The 17782-nt window shown below is 45.5% G+C and overlaps 1 protein-coding gene across 2 annotated transcripts in view; it reads right to left on the reverse strand.

Moving 5' to 3' along the window:
* EVC2 (EvC ciliary complex subunit 2) overlaps positions 1 to 17782 on the reverse strand; it is a 143864-nt gene that overhangs the window by 26785 nt on the left and 99297 nt on the right. For both annotated transcript variants that reach the window (XM_036852531.1, XM_036852532.1), the window contains exons 16-17: positions 16757 to 16879; positions 493 to 720 (exon numbers count right to left, since the gene is read on the reverse strand). In XM_036852531.1, coding sequence (XP_036708426.1) covers positions 493 to 720; positions 16757 to 16879 — 351 coding nt within the window. The remainder of the gene's footprint in view (positions 1 to 492; positions 721 to 16756; positions 16880 to 17782) is intronic.

Raw genomic sequence — 17782 nt, forward strand, 5'->3', positions numbered from 1 at the left:
TTCTAAAATTATACATACAGGGACTAAAATTAGTCCTCAAAACCGTTACGTCGGTAGCTTTTGTTTTACGAGTATACCTCTCACGCCTTGAAAAAAAAGCAGCATGTAGGAATAACGAGAATTTTGAAAATAAAAAATAATCCGTTATTTCGGAGCATTCATTGAAAGCTACACGGCTATTTTTCATAGTAGTATGAAAGAAACAATACTGCTGTTGGCTGCAAGAGGCATCCCAGTTTCCCAGATTTTAAAAATGTTAAAACTCAAGAGGTTTGCTTCCTTGGAGGCAATGAAATAGAGCAGCCTTGGGCTGCAAGGGTGCACCACGCTCCCATGTAGGTTTCCTCACTCAACCCTCCCCAGGACGCCGCGGTGGACACAGGACAGTGGACCGCCCACCTAGTGGTGGGAGAAGTGGAGGTGGTCACCAGAACGAAACACCCAGGTATGGGGTGCGGCCCCCGCGCCTTCCTTCCCAGGTCTGCCACTCACCGGGCTGTGCGACTCCAGGATCTGCGCGCAGGCTGACTTGGTCAGGGTCTCTGATGCACTCAGCTCCTCCAGGAGCAGGTCCTGGATGGTCAGGAGGGCGGTGTACGCCCACAGGGTCTTGGCCATCCTGGCCGCCTTCTGGAACTGCAGGGAGACGAGGGACTCGGCAAAGCGTCCCTCCTGGGCCTCCAGCTGCTGCACCCTCTCGCGAAGCAACTCTCCTCGGACCTGGGAGGGGCCAGCCAGAGAACCAGAGAGCAGTAAGTGGAGGGACGGCGGAGGATGGAGCACGCGGCTTACAAAAGCACGGTATATTTATATTCGTGCAGGCAGGCAGCCAGTCTTCGATTCGGGATTCTGAGCAAGGTCTCAAGTAGTTACAAGGCAGCAGCGCTGGAATCTCAGTGCGCAGTTTAAGACAGCAAGGGCCTCTCTGCTTATAAAGATGCTGCGGGGCTTTCAGAGTCCACCTGTTCATTCCACGTTTATCACTCTCAGAGGTAAATCGAACTGTGTTGCTCTCCAGGGCAAAATCCTTCAAGCCTCCCCATCTTAAAGGATGAAAATTCAGTCTTCCTAACACAGCCCCTGAGGCCCTCCCTCCCCGATCCCAGCTAAGGTACAGCTGGAAAGGTCTGGTCTGTTCTGCCACCTCCACTCACATACCTGGGACTTCCATTACTCCTGACAGTTCAGGGCCCTGCACACCATGCACTTTGTGTCTATCAATCATCCGAGCTCTTTGCTATGATTCAAACATCCCGCATCTTTGTCCTCCTGAAAATTTCCTATTTGTCCTTTGCGTCTCTGGTTCCCAAGTGAGCCGCATCCTCACTCCACATCTGTCGCCCTCTTCTCTGTGTTTCCTTTGTCTCTCAAGCTCCTCTCCCCAGCTGGCACCACACTGTTTACCCCACCAGGACAGAGCTCCTCCAGGGGAGGGCCCAACACCCGAGGGGCCCAGCAGCCTCTAGATGAGAGAATCCATTCACTATACACATTCACTCAACTAAGTAGTTCATTCCAGCTTCTCTACATTTTTTCTCTGCGATCATCACTACCTCTTACACTTTCTCTAGGAAACTTGCTACAGGGAACAACCTAGTCTACTGCTTCTCTGATTTCACCACCCGAGCCCCTAAAGGCAGGTCCCTGTAAGTGTGCACCCCTCTCCCCTGCACAGGAAGCTAAAGTACAACCCCAAAAGTAGCCTACACAAGCATCATATCTCGATGAAGCCTTTCATTTCATCTTTAAAGGTTTGTGGAATATATTCACAATAGCCAAAGTCAAAGCAACCCAAGGGCCCCTCAACAGATGTACGGATAAACAAAATGGGGTCTATCTACACAGTGGAATATTATGCAGCCTTAAAAAGGAAGGAAATTGTAGCACATGCTACAACATGGATGACATTATGCTGAGTGAAATCAACCAGTCACGAAAGGACAAATCCCGTATGATTCCACTTATATGAGTTTCCTAGAGTAGTCAAATTCATAGAGTCAGAAAGTAGGATGGTGGTTGCCAAGGGCTGGGGAGAAGAGGGGGTGGGAGTTAGTGCTTCATGGGGACAGAGTTTCAGTTTGGGAAGATTAAAAGTTCTGGAGATGGATGGTGGTGACAGCTGTATACAACGTGAATGTACTTAATGCCACTGAACTGGATACTGAAAAAATGGTTAAGGTGGTACATTTCACATTACGTATATTTTACCACAATAAAAAAAATGGAAAAAAAAAAGCTTGTGGAATTTTGTTTCCTGCTACGTAACCTATTTTTAAGATTCATATGTTTATATTCAGAGGTTTTTTGTTTTTTTAAAATTAATTAATTTATTTATTTATTTTTGGCTGTGTTGGGTCTTCGTTTCTGTGCGAGGGCTTTCTCTAGGTGCAGCGAGCGGGGGCCACTCTTCATTGCGGTGCGCGGGCCTCTCACTATCGCGGCCTCTCTTGTTGCGGAGCACAGGCTCCAGACGCGCAGGCTCAGTAGTTGTGGCTCACGGGAACAGTCGCTCTGCGGCATGTGGGATCTTCCCAGACCAGGGCTCGAACCCGTGTCCCTTGCATTGGCAGGCAGATTCTCAACCACTGCGCCACCAGGGATGCCCTATTCAGAGGTTTTAAAGTAGCTGGCACAAGGGAAAATATTTACACGGCACAGAGCCTGGCAGAAGATGGTGGCCCGGGTTCTCCCATGGCTGCGCAATTTTCCTGTGCCCATTGTGTGTCCTTCAGAGGAAGGCAAATCCCAGTTTAAAAAGCTCAGATTTCACCTGTGTGATCTGTCCTTCAGGAAAAACTCTGCTGCAGGAAGGAGGGAAAAAGTGCCCCAAAGAAGCAAATAGCCCACTTTGGGTATTATTGGCTGGAAAAGAAAACTCTGCTGGGGGACCTGCAAAGGCTTCTTGGAGAGGTGGTGCTTACTACAGGCCACGGAGAAGGAAGGACAACAAGTGAAACTAGTTCTTCAAAGACACGCTGTGGGGACCTGCATATGTGGGTCACAAAGCAGCCCACTAGCAACAGGGGTCAGAGGCAGTAACACACAGAACTACGGCATGAAAACAGCTTCTCTGGAAGAAGACACTTCATTTCCCTGCTTGAAAGGAAATATGAAGTCTTGTTATCAAAAGGATGCTACCAGACCCCAGTCTTTCCCTAGTTTGGAGCACCAGGTGACAGCCACTTGTGACAGCCCGGTGACCTGTTTCCATGGTAATTACGGATCACTGGCCTGCGCCTTCTAGGTGGGCTTTGTTCGAGGGCCAGCAGCCGTACTCAGCTTGTATGAAGGAGCCTGCACAGCTCGTAGGGGTGGTCCAATGTCCTTGCAAGACTGGGCGATGCCCTGTGAGAATGGGGCCCCAAGAGCGGTGTCTGATTACTTCCTCTTGGGGACACTTGGAAACTGGGTCTCTGAAGTGCTTTACAGATCCTAACAGTCTTCCAGCAAACTCTTTCTTCCCACAGTTATTTTTTTCACAGTAAGTTCACCAACAGAAAATATACTTACACCTTTGTTCATTCATCCAAAAAAATTTAATGAGCACCAAATATGTATAATATAAAGGAATGTGTGACGCACCCAGGGAATGGGGACGGGTGCGTCACCAGACATGTATCTAATCCTGAAAGAGCTCAGAATTGAGGAGGGAAGTAGGCACCATGGTGGAAGGCATAGGCTCCAGAGCCAGTACTGTAAATTTGTTTGAGATTTTTGCACTTTAATTATCTAGATGATGGTGTGGGTGGCAATGTCTTTCCAGGCATAGGAATCAATTTTTCTATCTTAAATTTAAGCACTAATGATGTTTATTTAGCCAGGTGTTATGTTTATTTAGTTATGTTATGTTTATTTAGTCATGCACATGACTTAGCTTCTCTGAATTCCTAGCTTTGTCTTCTTCACTAGAAGAGTCCACCAGGTTCTGCCTGGCTTCCTTCCCCTGTGCCATGGCCTGGAAGCTCTTTCAGGGCCATACCCAGGACAGTCACAGGGCTCATTTGTTCCCTGTTTCTCAGGGATCACTTTTGACTGTTGTCCAGTGTTTTAAAAAAAACATTATTTCATACATTTTGCTCATTGTTTTTGTTTTGTTTTGTTTTAGGTGAGGGGATAATTTGATGCTTCAATTCCGTTGTGGCCAGAAGCAAAATAAGTCCCTACTAAGGTTATTTTGATTATTAAATAATCTACTACTTTGAGAAAACCATAATTCAAAAAGAGTCATGTACCAAAATGCTCATTGCAGCTCTATTTACAATAGCCAGGACATGGAAGCAACCTAAGTGTCCATCGACAGATGAATGGATAAAGAAGATGTGGCACATATATACAATGGAATATTACTCAGCCATAAAAGGAAACAAAATTGAGTTATTTGTAGTGAGGTGGATGGACCCAGAGTCCGTCATACAGAGTGAAGTAAGTCAGAAAGAGAAAAATAAATACCGTATGTAACACATATATATGGAAACTAAAAAAAAAAAAAAAAAAAATGGTCATGAAGAACCTAGGGGAAAGACAGGAATAAAGACACAGACCTACTAGAGAATGGACTTGAGGATACGGGGAGGGGGAAGGGTAAGCTAGGACAAAGTGAGAGAGTGGCATGGACATATATACACTACCAAATGTAAAACAGATAGCTAGTGGGAAGCAGCCGCATAGCACAGGGAGATCAGCTTGGTGCTTTGTGACCACCTAGAGGGGTGGGATAGGGAGGGTGGGAGCGAGGGAGGTGCAAGAGGGAAGAGATATGGGGACATATGTATATGTATAACTGATTCGCTCTGTTATAAAGCAGAAACTGACACACCATTGTAAAGCAATTATACTCCAATAAAGCTGTTAAAAAAAACCCCCAAAAACCCCAAAAACAAATACTTGAAAGAAAATAAATAAATAAATAAATAGTCTACTACTTTTAATTGACTATAACAGTGCCTGACACACTGAAGTGTTGAATGATGGCTAGCTGTTGTTGTTTATTGTTAGTATTAATTTTATTATCAAAGGTAGAACGTGTTGGTGCCATAAAGGAGGTCCATATATAGTGCTATGATATTTTAGAAGATGGAAGAGGGGGAGGGGTCAGGGAAGGTTGTGAAGATATCAGCATTTGAACTGGATATTGAAGGATCCAGGCATTAAGGAAGAGGGAACAGCACAACCAAAGGCACTGAGGCAGGAGTGTATGGGGTCCCTATGGGGTTAGTGAGAGGGTGAATTAGACCAAAGCTGAAAGGAAAAGTGGAAGATAAGACATAGAGGTCAGACAGAAACCACATTACAGAGACCCTCACTGCCAAGGGAAGGTAGGTAGCCTTTCTCCAGAGGCAACAGAAAGGGCTTTGGCAAGCCTATTAAGGTTACTAAAAAGGAAATACATGAGTGACAGGCAGGTGAACAAGAAATGGACGAGAGGTCCCCTCATTACACACCTGCCATGAGCTCATATTTTCACATTTCCTCCATGTGGTTTCAATCTTCCCCACCCCTGGACAGGTAGTGGCCCAAATAAGCTGTAAGGCCTAGTCCCCTGCAGAGATGCAGGGCAGAGTGAGGGGGCCATGAGGGAGATCTCATTTTATTTATGCAAAGTCATTCCTAAAATGTGGGATAAGTGTAAAGCCTTTAGCATGTACTTCAGGAACAACCCGGACAGTGAAATTAACAAAAGAAAGATTCTCTAACATCCTCTTTCTTCTTGGGAGAGCTTAATTTGTTAATTCTAGCACCAAGAGAATATGCCTCTAAAGAGGGCTTTCATCCTTGTTTAAAAGAACTCCTGGGAAAAGATACAGATTTGCATTTCTATGAGGTATTAATGACAGGCTTAATTAAATATTCAAGCTACCTAAAGTAATAAAAATTCATTTGCAAAACAATATGCTGCTAAATACTCTTATTTTAAATGTGAAGTTCAAACAACTTCCTAACTAGTTTCCCTGACAGAATGTGCAGTTTTGAAGTAATTTCTTCTATGCATTGGGATGTCCTTTAAACACAAAATAAAATCAACCTGTCAATCAGCAGAGAATTACTGAGATTCTAAGAAGTTCAAGACCTTACACCCCTCCTCCTTGCACAAGTTTGGAAACATATACAACTGGATGCATGGGTGAGCCAGACAGACACCAAATGTCACCTTTCATATTGATGGAAACTAGACTGGAGAATGTCGCTCAGATGTGTTTGCAAAGGAGTGGACACTCCTCCAAACAGCAGGCCTCCCTGCTAGCTCATCACATCGTAGTCAGAAAATGGGGGCTTCCTGCAGGCAGGCTGGCTTCCAAAGAGAGGAGGGAGTTGCACTGAGCATGCTCAGTTCCTACTTTAATCTTGCCAATCAGATAACACTCTCCTTGGAGAGAAGTGGGCAAGGAATGGAGAGAGGCCAGGATGTCACTAGCAAAGTCCCTCCATGTGGAAAGAGAGGGGTCAGAAAGGAGTCACATCAGGAATCTCACATCCAAATGCTGGGAGGAGATGCTGATGAAACACTATTTAAATAAAAGAATGCACTCGTATTCTAGTGGCTGGCCCTCTCAAAAAGCAGGTCAGTTTAAACCATGTTTTGCAGGATGGGTTCAAAATTGAAGACTCTCTCCTTTATCTTGCATCAGGAGGGGAGTGGACTCAGTAAAGGTGTGTTGGGTTAATGTTTATTGAATGAAATAACACCTGGCTAAATAAACATCATTAATGCTTAAATTTAAGATAGAAAAATTGATTTCTATGCCTGGAAAGACATTGCCACTCAACCCATCATCTGGATAATTAAAGTGCAAAAATCTCAAACAAATTAAGAGTACTGCCTTAAACTAGTCAGCATAGTTTTATTTCTTTTGTTTATGGCTTATCTGTTATCTCCTACTACAAACTTACCACCTAACTAGCTGTGTGACCTGGACAAGTTGCTTAACCTCTCTGAGTCTCAGTTTTATCTATGAAAAGCAAACAATAAAATGACAGGCAACAATGCCTAGTAGAGTCTGTGCTACCTAATGAGCCCCTAATAAATAGTAGCTGCCATATTCTTACCACTACTATTATTTTGATTATCATTACTATAATTAGTTAAATAGAGTCTCCTTTGCATTGCAGGAAAAAGATAAAACAACAGTTTATAATATTGAGAGTTTTCTTTCCTCCTTTAAAAATTTTTTCATTTCTAATTACAAAAAACATGCACAATGTAGAAAGAGATTCCTGGAGAAAGACAGTAGATTTATAACATGCATCTACTGCTCTCTTTAAGGCAGAAGGACTCAAGTAAAAACTCTACATACTGACTACTAAAATCTCAGTTCTCTTCCCTCATTTGGCTCCTGACATATGGGCAGCAAGGCCTTTACCATTTAGGCAGGAGACTGGTCTTCTCTGGGCACTCTGACCAGATTTCAAGAAAGCTCTAAAGTTACAGACACTGGGAATTCCCCAAGTGAGTAGTCCAGTCCAGTCACACCAGAGTGAAGGTCACAGTCTGCAAGCCCTACTTACAGCTCAGAGCCTCCAAGTAGCTTTTTTTTTTTTTTTTTTTAATTAATTAATTAATTAATTTATGGCTGTGTTGGGTTTTCATTTCTGTGCGAGGGCTTTCTCTAGTTGCGGCAAGTGGGAGCCACTCTTCATCGCGGTGCGTGGGCCTCTCACTATCGCGGCCTCTTTTGTTGCGGAGCACAGGCTCCAGACGCGCAGGCTCAGCAATTGTGGCTCACAGGCCTAGTTGCTCCGCGGCATGTGGGATCTTCCCAGACCAGGGCTCGAACCCGTGTCCCCTGCAATGGCAGGCAGATTCTCAACCACTGCACCACCAGGGAAGCCCCAAGTAGCTTTTAAGTACTCCACTCTTAAATATGAGCAGACCACCAAGGATGGCCACATACCTGGGAAAGCCTCTAATGAACGTAGAAGTAATAGTAAATATGCAGGAATTTTTTTGAAAAACTTAAAGTAATGTTCTCAGAGAGATACAAGAGTTATAGTAGCCTTAAAACAACAAGACAATGTTATTTCGTAGAGAGCATTCAGAGAAAAAAAACTCTTGAAAAATTAGAAATTAAAAATATAAGTGAAAAAATCAAAAGTTTGGAAGATAAAACTTAAGATATTCACCAGAATGTAAAGCAAAAGAAAAAAAGGGAAGGAAAACAGTAAAAAAGAAAAATAGACAAGAGGTCCGAGATCTAAAAAATTAGAGATCTAGAAAGAGATTAAAGATAGGGAGTTAATCATCAAAATTATTCAAGGAGGGCTTCCCTGGTGGCTCAGTGGTTAAGAATCCGCCTGCCAATGCAGGAGACACGGGTTCGAGCCCTGGTCCCGGAAGATCCCACATGCCACGGAGCAACTAAGCCCGTGCGCACAAGTACTGAGCCTGCGCTCTAGAGCCCACGAGCCACAACTACTGAGCCCATGTGCCACAACTACTGAAGCCCGCACACCTAGAGCCTGTGGTCCCAACAAGAGAAGCCACCACAATGAGAAGCCTGCGCACCACAATGAAGAGCAGCCCCCGCTCACTGCAACCAGAGAAAAGCCCGCGTGCAGCAACGGAGACCCAACGCAGCCAAAAATAAAATAAAATAAAATAAATAAATTTATTAAAAAAAAATTATTCAAGGAAATTTCCCAGAATTCCAAGATTGGTCAAACTATTCATCAAGTACGGGGGCAGAGTAAAAACAGCTTCAGTCTTGCAAAGCTTTGAAATATTAAATCTCCCATGTGTCCTTTCCTAGGAAACTAATACAGGCTATATTTCATTAAAATAAGGAACATATCGGGAAAGAGAGGGGTGAAGTGAATTTGTAGCATGACTTCAAGATGGCAGCTGTGCATAAGGTATAGAGGGCAACGTCCAGATTGGAGCACATCTCTCCAGAGGTACAGAGACAGATGTCCTCAAGAAGACAGAATTAATAGAAGACATGACTTGTGTGACAGACCTGATAGGATATTTGGCCATCCATCAAGAAGTAATTGAATTAGTGATAACTACATAACTGAATTAGTGATAACTACAAAAAAGAAACCAAAGAACAATAATAACTCCAGAAAAAACAAAAAGTTACAGAGGAATAAAAATAAGTCTGTTTTTATATGGCTTAGATGGGAATAACTTTTAAATAATCATAATAGAAACCTTAAATACGGATCTAACTATATGGAATGTGGGGGAGGACAGGAAGGGCTTATGTGCTGCAGGTTGAAAAAGACAGCTAAATCTTATCTTCTATAAAGAAAAGTGAATAGATAATACCCAAAATAGAGAAATCAAGAAATGGGAAGACAAGCATGGTATTTAAAGATATGGAGGTAAACACCAAAAGATAAAACTAAAAAAATTAAAAGTTGTTACCTCTGGGGATTTGAAAATGTGTATGTGTGTGGCTGCAAGGGGTGCTTTTTTTTTCAGCACAAAACTTGTAGAGTTACATGACTCTTTAAAAGAATGCATACATGCGTAAGTTTGATACAAATGAAAAATAAATTTTAGAATGGACAATATAGAAAAATGTTACTACATTCAAACTATCCAAAGATAACCATGGCAACATTTTGGTATGTGAAAAGTAGAAGTAGAATAAAAGATTAGAAAGGTAAGCTGAAGACTGTTCGTAAGGCCTTGAATGTTACGCTCAGGAATCTGGGTTTTGTTTGGGAGCAGTGGGAAATATGAAGTTTCCCTTAGGAACTCTGCTCAATGTTCTGTAATAGCCTAAATGGGAAAAGAATTCGAAAAAGAATAGATCTGTATATGTATAACTGAATCACTTTGCTGTACACCTGAAACTAACACAGCATTGTTAATCAACTATGCTCCAATATAAGATAAAAATAAAAAAAAAGAAAGAAACTTTCCTTAAAATGGTGTTTCAGGGAGATGACTCTGACAGAGTCTGCCTCAAGGGATAAAACAGGGGCAAGAGTAGACATGAAGAGAACCATCTGGAGGCTTTCCCAGTCTTGGTAGGTGGATGAATGGATTTTCTCGCCTCTTCCTCAAATGCATTCCCTTCCAATGTGCCTTTTTTTCTAAGCTTTATAAAGACCTGTACCATCAGTTTTCTCTCTTGTCAGATCATCTGAAAATGAGCACATTATTCTCATGCTTCAGCTCTAGTCACTTCTGAAATGACAGGTGTGTGAAGAGCTGCTCCTGACAGAAGCGCCAGCCACCTCTGCATAATTGCCGAGGCTGCTGCAGAAACACACTAGGATGCGTGCTCGATTGCACTGCAAGAGCTCCACTCCTGATGGAGGGATTGCTAATGAAGTATGCAAGCATGGCATATCGCGAAACCTGGAAATAGTGAATGAATAATGGATGGGTGAACGGTTATGTGGTAGACACACCACCCAGATGGAGAGCAACATCATTAAAATAATACCAGAAACCGTGGGTGAGCAGAAAATATGGTCACGTCACTTTCATTTATATTTAAATGTTCCTAGAGAATATTTATGAGAAATTTATATATACTTTGCGCAAAACCGTCAAGAGAATGCACCAAAGATGAACTGAAGTATTGCCTTCGTTTCTGGATCCGTCAATTAAAATTCTGCTAACAGAACACAGAGGTGGGTATCAAGACACTGGAACCTTATCCTTGCTGAAGTGTCTGGCCTCAGGGCCCCTCAGTCCCCAGAAACCAATCCAGCTCTCGACAGGGGCTGGGATTGCAACCTTAACCTCCATCTCACACTGACAAGCAGAAGGAAAAGAACAGGTCAGACTAAGACACGGCCCCCAACCCCTAGAGCCAACGAGAGCAGAGGTCAGGAGAGGAGGACTGTTCAACAGAGACTGACTTCTAGAACTACTAATGAATATATCCTGTGAAACATTCTCTACGAAGTGCCTACATCTTGTCAATTTTTCCTCAAAAGGTCTGAGCTTCTCAGTGTAGCTGTTAGGCCTCTCATGACCTGGGTCCTCCCTGCCTCTAGTGCTCCTTTCTCCATATCTAACAGAAAATACTCAGCCTTTCTGAGGACAAATAAAGCCACAAAGTAAGCCTCAATACATTCCAAAGACTTGTTATCATATACACTTTGTTCTCTATCTAAAACATACTAAATGTAGAAATCAATAACAGAAGGATAGGTTTTTTTTCTTTTTAAGGATCTGTTAGAAGTAAAAATCAATCAAAAAAGGATAGGTTAGAAAGTTCTGCTTCTGGCCATGATAGAGGAACAAGGAACAAATTTACTCTTTAACCAGATTTGCTTTCCCACAGCTAGAAAACTAGACAAATCACATGATGCAATAGTTTTCAGACGTTGGACAACAGGTAGCACAGAACTGGGATACTTGAGAGAAAGGAAATAGACAAGGTGAGCCCCACGGTTGCCCCAGCTTACAGCCTGAATGCAGTTCCTAGTACACAAAAGGATTGTGTACTAGGGGAACCCAGGGAGAGACCAGCAGGCTCAGTACTTTCAGAAAACAAAAGCAGAGTTTGGGAGGCCCCTGTGCCTAGAATTTGTGGGGCAGAGTCCTAAAGAGGAGGGAGCTGCCGAGAGAGAGAGAGAGAGAGAGAGAGAGAGAGAGAGAGAGAGAAAGAGAGAGAGAGATCCAGAGATTTGCAGGAGTGTCCTCAAGGCTTTGGCTGAATACTGTGCATGCTTGAAAAAAACCCAAATAACAAACCGATGCCAGGCCAGGGAAAGAACCACCAGAAATAATAGGCAGAACCATTGCTGGAGCTCACACAGAGCTGGGAAGAGTTTCTGTTCCCACTACCCAGAGTGAAAAGACCCCAAAACGCACAAGGTATCAGGTAGAGTCCTCAGAAGTGTGTCGCCTCAGCAGCGGGGATACATTAGCCCTCGACTAAAGGCAGCTCTTGACCCAAACTACCAAAGCTTAAAAGCAAGCCTTGAAAGGATAAAATTAATCCAAAATAACATACCTACATGTCAAAACTCCACTATTAAAGAAAATACAAAATCCAGTACCCAACATGTAAAATCTACAATGCCTACCATCCAATCAAAAATTACCATGCATGCATAGAAGCAGGAAAATATCCATAATCCAGGGAAAAATCAACCAATGGAAATGAGAGAGATGATGGAATAAGCAGACAAAGACATTGAAACACTGATAAGAAAAAGAAATGAGGTGTAAGGATCAGAAAGGAGGCTACAAAGCTGTGACTATTTGTAGACATTATGACCAAATGCAAAAAATCAACAGAATCAACAGACATATTCTCACAACAATCTTAAGAGGTAGGTGTATCTATCATCCACACTTGAAAGATGAGTTCGCTAGGGCATAGAGTGGTTAAGTAACTTGCTCAAGGTCACAAGGCTATAAAGTGCCAGAGATAGGGACTTGGACCCAGCAGTCTGGCTCCAGCGATAGAATACGGGAGTCTGGAAAGACTTATAAAAATTAGTAATATTTCTTTACATCAGTATCAAATAAGCCCAAAACATAATTGAAAATAGGTAATAACTCACAATTGCAACTAAACCTATAATGTATCTGGGAACCATCACAAAGAATACATAAGACCTTATGTATATGTATACCTTATGCATAAGGTGACCCTATGATTTATCGCCCAAGTTGAGAGTAAAAGGAAGAGCTAACGGGAAGGGACATGGGGATGACAGGGGACAATGGGACTGTCCCAAACATATCGAGATGGATGTTCACCCTATTTAATGGAAACAAATATAAAATCTATTAAAGATCCTAAAAGAAGATCCACATAAAATAAGAAACATTCCACCTTTTTGGAGGGGAAGACAATTCTCAAATTAACCTGTAATTTTAGTTCAATCCAACAGAAATTTATCCTGGAACTTGATTAACTTATTCTAAAATGTACATGCCCTCCAGAGTCCTCCAGGTTGGAAATCATGCATCTGTGCATTTGTAATGAGCCCATCAGAAGACTGGGATGTCTGTGGAGTGTCACAGGTGCACACAGGCCACTCAGGATGGCTGCCTCTGACCGGAGCTGACAACCCATCAGCTGGACAGAAACGGTGGGCAGGCAGTAAGTCCACTTTCATCCCTCTGCCTGTCTCTCTTTTCCTCCCTGAATCAGTCGTACAAGTCTTTCTGAATGAGTCACATACCACTCATTCAAGGCGGAGCTCAGCATAGTCAGGTGGCTTCTATGTGAAAGCAGGAGGCAAACTTGTAAACGGTCGATGCACAAACTGGCCGCTCACCTAAAACCGTGAACATCTCAAGGGCAGGATCCTGCAACAGTGCCTGGCCCAGAGAACAGGCTACCAAATGTTCTAAAGAAGGAAGTGAAGGAGAATGAGGGAAAGGGGAAAGCTGAGAAGGGCAAGGAAAAGGAAGAAGGTGGAAGAAAGGGAGGGGACGTGGGGAAGAGAACAAAACAGCCCTGCTGGGAGGCTGAAGCCTTCTCGCTGTCACTGCGGGCCCAGCACCATGATGGAAAGGGCATGGGTGATGGAAGCAGACGTGCCTTGTGGGAGCCCCAGCTCAACCACTCACTGATGGAGTGACCTTGGGCAATTCTCCCAACCTCTCCAGATGGCAGAGTCCAGACCAGGGACATATCAACCTGGGGCTGAGGGTTGCAGGGATATCTGATGCAGATTCTAGTAAAGAAAGGGGGCACCTGGCAGGTGCTTCCAGCATGCTCTGCAACCCCAGCTGTGAAGCCACAGTCCCTTTGGGGACAGCACGCTGCCAGCCAAACAGGGGCTTAACAATGGGTCTTGGGGCAGTGGCCATTAGGTCCCTGCTCCATCTTGATAGCTACATGAGCTTGGAAGGGGTTCCCAGTCCTGAAGCACAATCAAACAACTCTCAGCTGCTGGCATGCCCCCCAAGGGCTGTCATTTCTGTGCAATTACCCTGCAAATAAAAAATCTGAACAATTGCCACTCGGATGCTAAGAGATGCAGTCGACCAATTTCAGGAGGAACATCAAAGCCGCTGACTGGGGAGTGCCTATTTTATTGGCACTTGCCACAATGAGCGAGCCATTTGTGAAGATGGCCTGTCATGAAAAGGTCACAGCTGACAAATGACTCTCGGCTGCCTTTCTCCATGAGGCCGGGATTAGGTAGCCTATGAGCTGCTCCATTGTTGGGGAAATGGGCACCGGAGCCCACTCCAAAGTTAAAAAGCACCTTCCAATCCATTTGTTCCTCACAAATCCGGTGACTAGTGGGTTATCATTGTCTCAATCCTGATTTTACAGATGTGGGAGCCAAGGCACGTTCGTCCAACGTTACACAACTGTGGGAAATAACCATGTTCCGTGAGAATATTCCCTGTCAAAGACGAAGAAGAGATAGAGCTATAGTTTGAAGTGCTGGATCCACCACCGCCTGGCTGCAGAAACCTGGATGAACTCACTGTGGAGACTCAGTTTCCACATCTGTAAAATAGGGATATGGACCGTTCCTACTTCTTAAGGAAGTCGGAAGGGGTAAAGCACATAATGGAATGAAAGAGAGACAGGCTAGAATGGGGGAAGCACGTGCGGTCAGGTGAACTCACGGTGGGTGGGCTGCTGAGTCCGGCTCAGGAAACCTCGGGACCTTCTCAACCTATCCTTCATCCTGTCCTTCTCCTCCTTCTACAGCGCTGGTGAGACTCAGCCCATCTTCCCAGACAGGCACTTGAGACCCTCCACCCCGGGTCTGTTCCCCCATCCCCTCGGGAGACCCAGCACCCCAGCAAAGCAGCCTTTTCATGGGGCTGCAGACTCTCTGGGCTCCCCTGAACCTGCATTGTGTCCTTGGCCATGGTTCAGGCCACCCATTCCTTCCACCAAATCAAATCCCCACTTTTCCTTCTCTGACAATATCTACCTTAAGTGTGACAATGGGTCACAAACCAGCGTGCATTGGAGGAAACGCCCTGCCCCACCCCCCATGCTGCTAGTTCCTCCATGTGGTCCCTGCCTCACTCCACCCCTCTCCTCTTCCCCTCCTGGCTGAACTGGGAATCCACCCCACCGGGCACGCTTGGCTCAGCTCTGCTCTGGGAGCCCCACTTCTGCTCCTCCAGGAAGGCTGCTCCCAGGACCCCCCCCCAGGGACACCTGTGATTGGGTGACTGAGTCTGTTTAATTCTGGGATGTTTAGCAAGCCATCTGGCTCTCATGCTAATTTCTATCTTCTGAATTAGCCTTTAACAGTAAGACAGATGATATTTCCACCTGTACCTAGTCTTTGTCTTGTGTCTCAATTTTATATAGAACACAAGTGGGAATAGGGTGCTACTTCTTGTGTCCCTTAAGACATCAACAACCTGTACACACCTGGAAGGAGCCATGACCTTGCCTGGAGCAGGTTCTATGGCTCTTTGCTGGATTACGCATTTGTGTTCTGAGAAATACACTTACATTAAAAAGAAATAAATTAAAATAACTAGGTAAAGGACCTGAGGGACAGAAGGTAGGAACAAAAACAGCAGCTCTAGAATATGGTCTGTACCTCCACTCACTGACACACTCCCCTGGGAGTCTGCCCTTTGCTGGGGAAGGCAGGGGGCCCCCGGCAGTGACAACACGGTGTCGACTCTTAAATGTCACCTCCTCAGAGAGACCTCACCTGACTCTCCCACCTACAGTGGACCCCACTTCCCCCTCGCCATCCCCCCACCCTAACACTATCACACCATATTATTCGTTTCTTTAATGGCACTGATCACGATCTATCATTTTAAGTGCTCTTTGTTTAGAATGTGCATCTCTGAGAGCTGGGACCACCCCAGCGGTCGTGAACACCATGCCTGGGACATTGCTGCCTCCTCAGCATCCCAGTGGAATGAAGGAACAGCGTGAGATATGCTAGGACAGGAAAGGAAGTTGGCAGGGGGAGGGGTAAGTGGGAGAACTGGGTGTTCCGGGAAGGCTTCTTGGAAGAGGGGGCACCTGAGGACAGAGGCAGTGCCTTAGGACAGCTGAGGACAAAGTCCACTTGTTCAGGTAAAAAGAGGTGGAAAGGTAAATCCAGGAAGAGGGAAGGACACGGGTAAGCAGCCCGTGGTCATACGCAGTATGCGCAGAAACAAAAGTGTAACAAAAGGGGGCTGGTGAGGGAGGCTGGGTTGCTCGTGGGGCACAGAGGAGGGTGTGCAAGATAAATGCGGAGACAGAAGTGAAGCAGCACAAGTGAACCCCTCAGCACAGAGCCAGGCACAAGGATGGTGGCAACCACAGGCCACGGAGGCAGCACCAGAGATGAGGCCAGAAGAAGGGACCAGAGAGAGACCTCCTGGGGGAGAAGTGGAGGAAGAGGGTTCCAGGCAGAAGGACCAGGTGAAAAGGGGCGGGGGGGCGGGGCGGGTCCCACCTGCAGGAACACAATGTAAAAACCAGGTGCTGCGGGGAGGAGGAAGGGTAAGCTGGGATGAAGTGAGAGAGTGGCACGGACATATATACACTACCAAACGTAAAATAGATAGCTAGTGGGAAGCAGCCGCATAGCACAGGGAGATCAGCTCGGTGCTTTGGGACCACCTAGAGGGGTGGGATAGGGAGGGTGGGAGGGAGGGAGATGCAAGAGGGAGGAGATATGGGGATATATGTATATGTATAGCTGACTCACTTTGTTATACAGCAGAAACTGACACACCATTGTAAAGCAATTATACTCCAATAGAGATGTTAAAAAGAAAAAAACAGGTGCTGGGTGGAGATGGACAGTCACGGCCCCCAAGGGCTCTGTGCGCCCTTAAACTGGGCGGCTGCCAGCCCTGCCATGTGCTATGAGGAGTGACACATGGAACACTGACCTTTTCAACCAGGTCTTCGGGAGCCTGTTCCTCAAAGAGCTGAATTTTATCTTCAGTGCACTTCTTCAAAAGGTCTGTCTTGCTTTTGCTCTTGGAGCGTGGCTTCCTCGCCTTGGACTGTGGCTGGAGAGAGGGGAGAAAACATGGGCGAGAAAGTGATCGCCGGCAGGTTGGTGCAGCCCCTGGTCTCCCCAAGCCCAGAGAGGCTCCTGCAGCTCTTGGCACCGCACAGCTGTCTTAGCCAGAGAGGGGAGGAGAGATGAACACTCTCCTGGAATGAACTCCGTTCATGGGCCTTCGGTCTTGGCATACTTTGGGAGCTCGTCCCGCCAAAGGGAGGAGAGGGATGCTTGTGGGCAGAGCCGGAGCTTTGCAGTCAGACAGAGAGCGGCCCCACCTGCGTCCACCTCCTCTCCAGTGGGGGGACCTCAACCCGTCAGCCTCTGTGAGCAGGCACAGGACGGAAGAGGCCCTTGTCCTTGGGAAGCTTACAAAATAGCGGAGGAAAAAAATCAGTAAACATGAAAACAAATAACTGACCAAGACACTCTCAGAGGGTTGGTGAGTGCCATGAAGACAAGGAGACGGAATGAGCATGCTGGCTATTATCTTACATCAGGCGGATGGGGACACGTTTGCAGAGGTGAACGGCTGCTGAGGACATCCGTATGCATGCATTCAAGGAGGCATCACGTGTGGGCTTTAACATATACCATCCTCCTAGAATAACAGTCTGCACAACCTACACACACATACCAGCTTCTCACAAATGTAAAGAAGTGACATTGCAGCTGAGCCCCGCATGACAAGGTGTCAGGAGTGTGAAAATGTGGGAACAGAAGGTTCCAGACCCTGAAGACCTGAAGCCCAGAGCAAGGGTGAGAGGGGTCGAAGAAGAGGTTGTGTGGGACTTCCCTGGTGGTCCAGTGGTAAAGAATCCGCCTTCCAGTGCAGGGGACCCAGATTCGATCCCTGGTTAGGGAACTAAGATCCCACACGCTGCGGGGCAACGAAGCCTGCGTACCA

This window comes from Balaenoptera musculus, chromosome 5, assembly GCF_009873245.2.
Source record: "Balaenoptera musculus isolate JJ_BM4_2016_0621 chromosome 5, mBalMus1.pri.v3, whole genome shotgun sequence".
NCBI lineage: Eukaryota > Metazoa > Chordata > Mammalia > Artiodactyla > Balaenopteridae > Balaenoptera > Balaenoptera musculus.